The sequence below is a fragment of the Littorina saxatilis genome, linkage group LG2 (assembly GCF_037325665.1).
Source record: "Littorina saxatilis isolate snail1 linkage group LG2, US_GU_Lsax_2.0, whole genome shotgun sequence".
Taxonomy (NCBI): Eukaryota; Metazoa; Mollusca; class Gastropoda; order Littorinimorpha; family Littorinidae; genus Littorina; species Littorina saxatilis.
In genome coordinates, this window is record NC_090246.1 from 37,493,817 (window position 1) to 37,501,316 (window position 7,500).

General features: G+C 44.4%; 1 protein-coding gene across 1 annotated transcript; it reads left to right on the plus strand.

Annotated features, from left to right (window-relative positions):
- Positions 1–382: 382 nt before the first annotated feature.
- On the plus strand, positions 383–3,788 carry LOC138956158 (neuronal acetylcholine receptor subunit alpha-10-like). The gene is made up of 2 exons (XM_070327599.1): positions 383–2,065; positions 2,665–3,788. Exons 1-2 carry the CDS (start codon positions 595–597, stop codon positions 2,838–2,840), a joined length of 1,647 nt encoding a protein of 548 aa, XP_070183700.1. The 5' UTR covers positions 383–594; the 3' UTR covers positions 2,841–3,788.
- The last annotated feature ends 3,712 nt before the right edge of the window (positions 3,789–7,500 follow it).

Consider the following 7,500-nt stretch of genomic DNA (forward strand, 5'->3'; position numbering starts at 1 on the left):
AACCGCGATTTGTGAGCTCCATGACGCAATCTCATGGAGTGCGCGGTCAGTATCTTCCTGAGTCGATTCTGTGAAAATGACATCACTCTGGAACTTCATTTTTGTGTGTCAAGCCTCTCGACAGTCAATGTTTTGACGGCATGATTTTGTATTTTACGCCATATCGCCAGGAGCCTGGAATCTAAATAATAATGGGGCAGCCCTCGTAGATAGTCCAATTTTATTAAACGGTATTGGATTTTCCTGTTTCACTTGCAAATTCTAACGCTTGGCAATGTTCTATGATCCATGAACTGATTTAATAGAGCGCTGCTATACTAAACATTTGTGGCTTATAAACAGTGACACACACGTCGACGAAGGAATTCCGATGTAAGTCAATGACGCTGGATTTTCCTGTTTTATAATAACTGACACTTTTCAACACGTGGCAATGTTCTATGATGCAAAAACAACGTACAATGTCAGAGGTCGTGTGTCAGCTGCGAAACACCTACATTCAGTTTCACGACGAAAAAGGAAGATTATTGAGAGGGAAAATATTCAATAGGGAAACACATTTCAGCACTGAATGATTCTGAGGTAGGAACACCTATGTCAGCGTGTAATATGGCGGCAAAAGTGTATAATTCTAGCATTGCTAGTGCATGTGCATTTATTCTCATGTTATCTACGCAATGTCAGACAAGTGAAATGATGAAAAATACACCAAGCATCAAACAGACTTTCGAATCGGAACGACGACATGCTGTTGAGATGGCTTCAACAAGCTCTGCGACGAACAACACATTTGATCAGTTTGTGGGTCCACAGAACAAACCTGCCGAATCATCGTCAGACATACGTGCTCAAAATGAACCCTTGCATACTCAAAACACAACTACACACAGTGTCACGAGCGCGTTCCTAAAAGAAATTTTGACGGAAACTCCGACCGAATCTAGGTCACAGATTCAAAACACAGCTACACACAGAGTCACGGGCGCCTTCCGGAAGGGAATGATGACAGACACTCGAACGGAGTCTAGCTCACAGATTCAAAACACAACTGCGCAAGGTGACACGGATGTCGATATGTTACCAAAGGAAGTAACGACGACATATCCTGGGTGCTGTAATAGCAAAAACAAGACGCTCTACTTAGAACTGTTGCACGCTCTGACCTACGAGAACGGCCATCTAGTGCCACCCAACGCCGGATGTCCTGATCGTCCCGTGGACATCACGGTGACCATGACGGTCGAGGCGATCGAAAACTTAGACATGCAGGCCCAGACGTTCAGCCTGAGGGTCTGGGTGAATATCCGATGGTACGACACGTCCTTGGCTTGGGACACCACACACTATCCCTTCCGCAACGTCCTTGTGCCAGCCTCTTCGGTGTGGAGACCGTCTGTCGCTATCGCGAACTCGGTGCTCCCTAGCGACCAACTCATACGATCCAGCATGGCTATCAAGGTCACCGCTGACGGTCTGGTTCGCTGGTACCCCGGGGGTAGCTTCCAGGTCAGCTGCAAAGTGGACATCACCTTGTATCCGTTCGACACGCAGACGTGCTTCCTGGTGTTGGTCCAGTGGTCCGGGAACAAAGAGGATGTCAATGGTACGGCGGGGGGCATGGGGCACCGTGTCCAAGGCAACGGAGAGTGGGACGTGTTGCGCACAGAGACTAAACGTGTGTCAGCCCAGGGAGCAGAGAGCAACTACTGGAAACTGCACTTCTCCTTGACCATGAAAAGAAAGTGGGTGTTCTACGCTCTGCACGTGCTGCTTCCCATCGCCCTGGTGTCTGTGCTGAACAGCGCCGTGCTCGCGTTGCCTGTGCAGTGTGGGGAGAGGATGTCTGTCACTGTCACCACTTTTCTCACCCTGGCTGTCTTCGTGACGCTGGTTCACGACACGCTGCCCAAAAACTCCGACACCGTCTGTTACCTGAGTGTCTACCTGGCCGTGCAGATGGGCCTGGGAGCCGTGGCGGTCGTGCTGTCCACTGCTGTGGTCACTCACCATCACAAGTGCCGTGACGCTCATCGCTCTACTGGGGAGGACTTGATTGCTGCTTCAGGTTCGTTTAAAAAGGTCTGACAGGGCGTGTGTGTGTGTGTGTGTGTGTGTGTGTGTGAGTGTTTTGTGTGTGTGTGTGAGTGTTTTGTGTGTGTGTGTGTGTGTATGTGTGTGTGTGTGTGTGTGTGTGTGTTTATGTTTTACTTGTTCGTGTGAGTGTGGCCTGCTTGTTTAAAAAAAAAACTGTGCATAAATACCAGACTTGCACATGCACTCGCCTTAAACTAAAATAAAGATCTAAGCGTCACTGTTCAAGATGTTGACCGCAGATGTTAGGTATTGATAGAAGCAGCTATGTAAAATACCACTTTTTTCATTAATTCAAGTTTTAACTGAAAGTTTTAAAGAGGTCGGAGTGTGAGGTTTGTCTCCTTAGATGTGTATCTGAGTGTGTGTGTCTGTGCAAAGTATATCTGAAAAACTACCGAACGGATTTGTCTCAAAATTGGTTTACACATTTTTGAGGGCATTTGCTTGTGTCGTTTTGATGTAGTCATATTTTCCCGTTTGCAGAAATTGAGGCTGCACTGTCACGACCACAGTTTTTCATCAATGTTTTTGAATATGTTGTGTAATCATTTATTTTGTCTATGTTTACAGACAAGACCTTGAATACAACTGACCAAGGGTTCAACGAGATGTCCCAAAACAGGAAGAAACCAGGAGGGCGACAGGCTTGCTTTGTGGAGAAAGGCATTTTTCTCTTGTTTGCCTTATTGAATGGACTGTCCTTTGTTCTCTTCGTGGTAGCAGTGGTTGGCCAAGACTCTGGATAGTAGACGCTAGACAACAGAAGCTGGATAACAGACGATGAACAAAAGACGCTCAAATGCAACAAACGACTGCGAGTCACACGAACTTATCGGCGGCGGTTGGCTTCAAAGAAGCCAGCGGTATGCAGAAAATGCGTCTGCTTGGGCAAACACGACCTTGCGTGACCTGCTTCCGGACTCCCTTTTTTAAAACATTGAAAACTTTGAACTGTACTGATCTTATCTTGATGAAAAAAGAATTCTTTTATGATTTAAGAATGTTTGTGTAACAAGCTGTCAATTTATTATTTAGATTTTAAAAGTTAGGTCTAGCGCCAAAATAGACAATCCGCTCTGACTGCACAAAATACATTCTTTGAAAATGTCTCACTCTCAACGGAAAGCAGCCAGGATGTTCCCGTTCGGTGAGCGTTCAAATGGGTCTATGGTTTGTACTGTATGTAGAGGCTCGGGGAGCTCAGTGATCAGAAACAGATGGTTTACGAAAGGCTGAGTGTGCTTTTAAGATGAGAGTGCTGCGTGGCAAAATACCGTTCTTAGTTTATCCACGTGGGCAGCGTGACGCCGTGTTCGAGGGGAGATGTATATGAACATACAAATTAAGAATTTAATGGTGTTTTTGTAATTATGGACACTGGATTTGGAATTGTTCGTGTCTGGTCAATGCTTTTTTCTTGTGCACTGCTTTTTGTAGTCGTGGGCTCATGTTTGGCTCTTTCCTGGCCCTGCTGTGAATCTGTCAAATCGTTTCTATTCCCGAGAAAATCAGGCCAAAAAAAGCAGCTTTCACTTTCCACAACAAATTCACATTTTTAGGAAGCTGACAGCCAAACTAGCCTGTATAACGCTGGATATTTTGGCGTATCCAGAAAAATAACGTGTTTTAAATTCTAAACAAGAATAATGTCAGACATTCCTCAGGCTGTGAGACCTACATGTATGTATTGCGGACTGTTGAAGTTAAGCAAGGGGGGGGGGGGGGGGGGGGGGTTAAGTTTACGAGTGGGCGTTATAGGAGAAGATGTAAAGAAGAAGGTGTAAAAGGATCGTTTGGAAAATGTTTACTGTGGAATCGACTTTCAATCTTGTTGATTTACAGTTTCTTTTTCAAGTGTGTCTAATGTTTCTGTACTTTTTAAATTACCAGTCTGTCACCTGCTTCCCGGCGCGTATATATGTATGAGAGAGAGAGAGAGAGAGAGAGAGAGAGAGAGAGAGAGAGAGAGAGAGAGAGAGGAGAGAGAGAGAGAGAAAGAGAGAGGTGGGGAGAGAGAAAGAGAGAGAGTGTGTGTGTGTGTGTGTGTGTGTGTGTGTTTGTGTGTGCGTGTGTGTGTGTGCGCGCGCGCGTGCGAGCGTGCGTGCGTGAGTGCCTGAATGCCTGCCCGGTTGTGTGCGTTCGTGCGTGTTTGTGTGTTTGTGTGTGTGTGTGTGTGACTGAAAGAGAGGGAGGGGGAGAGAGAGAGGGAGGGGGAGGGAGTCTCTTGCAGACCTGTATGAGAGAGAGACAGACGGGGAGTATGGAGAGAAAGAATGGCTGGAGAAAAAAAAGTTTAAGGAAAGCTTATATTTCACTGATTAAATGGCGCAGGTGCTAGTAACATGTCTAAAGCAGCTGCGATCTCCGTCTAATCGAGCTTGAAATGTCAGAGCCACAATGAGTTTACAGAATCAGTAGATCTACATATGTGTCGGTAGGGGAACATGTCAATACGTCCCAATACCATTACGTCCCAGTACCATTACGTCCCAGTACCATTACGTCCCAGTACCATTACGTCCCAGTACCATTGCGTCCCAGTACCATTGCGTCCCAATACCATTGGGTCCCAGTACCATTGCGTCCCAGTACCATTACGTCCCAATACAATTACGTGCCATTGCGTCCCCGTACCATTAGGTCCCAATACTAGTGAATTTAATTTCTGAGATGTTACTGTAGCAGTGTAGCGACACGTTTTGTATAAATAAAAGTGCGTTTTGTGATAAATTTATTACAAATCGTGTTCGGATTACACAATTTTTATTACAAAACGCGTTCAACACGATTTGTAATAAAAATTGGGTCGGTACATAGCAGTATTTCACAAATAAAAATAAAATAAAAAGATGTGTACCGGTTAGTCGAGATGAGATGAAGTGGAAAAAAATAAAAATAAATAAATAAATAAATAAATGTTTGTTCATGGGAGAAAAAAAATCCTTCACGATATAATCAGAAACTGTAAAGGATATTGCATGTCAGTTTGTTTGTTTTGAGGCGCTCCTTGCTTTCCTTACAGTTTTCTGAGGTAACCATGTTCTTTCTTTTGAAATGAACTGAAGCACGCTAACCTAAACCGAAGTGTAAAATTAATATATGCTTTAGCGGTGCTCGACACAAAGAAAAATACCGAAACAGTACAGCACACCGCTTTGTATTCCACTGTATGTAACCGAGCATGACATGACTGTAGGCTTATTTACTGAGTAGACGATGTTTAAACCCGTTTCTGAGAAAAGCTAGACTGACTGTCCAGTCATCGAACCTTCAGCACATAGACACCGAGACACACAGATAGCGAAACCCATACACGCACAAATGTAGACACAGACACCTACATACATACGTACATAACACACACACACACACACACACACACACACACACACACACACTGACACACTGCCCACCACAGCGTTCAAGCATTGCTCAAGTAACAATTGTGTTGGGACGTAATGGTACGGGGACGTAATGGGATTCCTTTATGGGACGTATCGAGATGCAATTTTCTTGGGACCTATCGACACGCAATTTTGTTGGGACGCAATGGTACGGGACGCAATGGCACTGGGACCCACTAGTATTGGGACCCAATGGGATTGCTTAATGGGACGCAATGAGACGGCATTTTTTGGGGACGCAATGGTACTGGGACACAATGGTACTGGGACGTATTGGCATGACCCCGTCGGTAACAACAGGTTGGATTTCTCATCATAAGAAGCGTCGAATCTATCTATCAGTCTGTCTGTATGTGCGCTGCCTATCTGTCTATGTCTCTTTCTATCTAGGCTAGTATCTATTTTTCTGTTTGTCTGTCTGTCTTCCCCTCTTTTGTTGATTGTCTCCTTGTCGGCAGACTGTCTGTCAATTTTTGGACAACTAATTGTATCAAAGCGCGTCACATCTTTGGTTTACTATGGCCACCCTACCCCACGATTTTTGTTAATAGCATATAGAAATGACCAACCAACCAACCTACCTACCAACCAAACCAACTGACCAACCAATAAGCCAACCCGAAATAACTCTTGTATTTGGGAAATCAGTACATCTGTCAGAAACGCCATAATTTTACTCGAACGGCTTCAACTGCACACAAAAACACCCTCTGCCCGGTCAGTGTTCCCCAACACATCAACACGACCGATAATCACCCCTGAGATTTCCTGTCAGCATGCGTTGTATGCAAATTACGGATTACCTCCCTTCCGTCCATCACTTGCCGGCATCTGCTAACAGGAGCAGGGGATGAGTGTTTGTGTGTGATCAATCGATGTTTTGCTTGCTTTCCAATCTAACGTCAGCTCGTGAGCGTGATAAGGATGGGTACAGCCTGCAGTTTTACCTTATGAGCGACCGACTTTAGTTTCACGAGAATTCGTCACGGAAGTCACGCTGAAGGTGTTATGTGGTTAGACTTAGTATCGGTCCGGTGAGTCCTGATAACAAAAATAGTTCCAGGAGTGCAGAGATACATCCGAAACGAGCTTCAGTTTGCACGTTTTCCCTCTTTTAAAGGTACATTCTTTCTTCCGTGAGCGATCATGTAAGGGAAAGGGGGGTAACATCAAGTGGACCAGACGATTAAACACTTGAATGTGACGCTCTTATTGGTAATTGAACAAATAGGCACTTTGACCGGTTGAAATTTTCTGGCAAACTGAAGTTTGACTTTAACAATGGGAGTTTTATTTTATTTTACTGCTTTTGAATATGTTTCTTTTTAGTTCTTGCTCTGTGTGCGAGTTTGGCTACCGTTGGGCTCAAGAACAGTAACAGACATTATGTCCTTATCAGTACGGCAAAACACATATAGGTCAATTTACTCCTTAGGTGGTCCAACTTTCCTCTTTTACTCTACAACACAACAGATCTGTCAGGCTTTTACACGGGAGCATCCTTATAAATACCCTTATAATCGACAGCCTGACTGCTTTCCGTTCAGAGTCAGATTGAAGAAAAAAAAGTCGCGTGATGCGAAATCAATACATTTAGCCAATCTGTCAAACTCACAGAATGATACCGAACGCACTGTTTTTCACGAAAAAGGTAGATAATCTGCGACCCAGACTAAAAGCGCTGACAAATGAGGGCGTGACAGTGCCGCCTCAACTTTCACGAAAAGCCGGATATGACGTCATCATGGACATTTATGGAAAAAAAGGATCTTGGAATAATTATCATCTGGAAGAATTGTTATGTTTAATTTCACGAAGATCGGTCCAGTAGTTTCCTCGAAATCGATACACACACACACACACACACACATACCCCACGAACCTGACAAAACCTTTTAGTCAAAACTTGACTTAAATGATGTAAAGAATTAATTTCTTTAAAAGCCACTAGCGTCGCTGCGTATTATTGTTTCCTGTTACACGAACATGCTTGTGCATACGC

Excerpts from the sequence above, each read along its gene's own strand:
- LOC138956158 (XM_070327599.1), top strand. The coding sequence starts at position 595 with ATGTCAGCGTGTAATATGGCGGCAAAAGTGTATAATTCTAGCATTGCT. Across the intron at positions 2,066-2,664 it reads GGACTTGATTGCTGCTTCAG|ACAAGACCTTGAATACAACT; the intron begins GTTCGTTTAAAA and ends CTATGTTTACAG.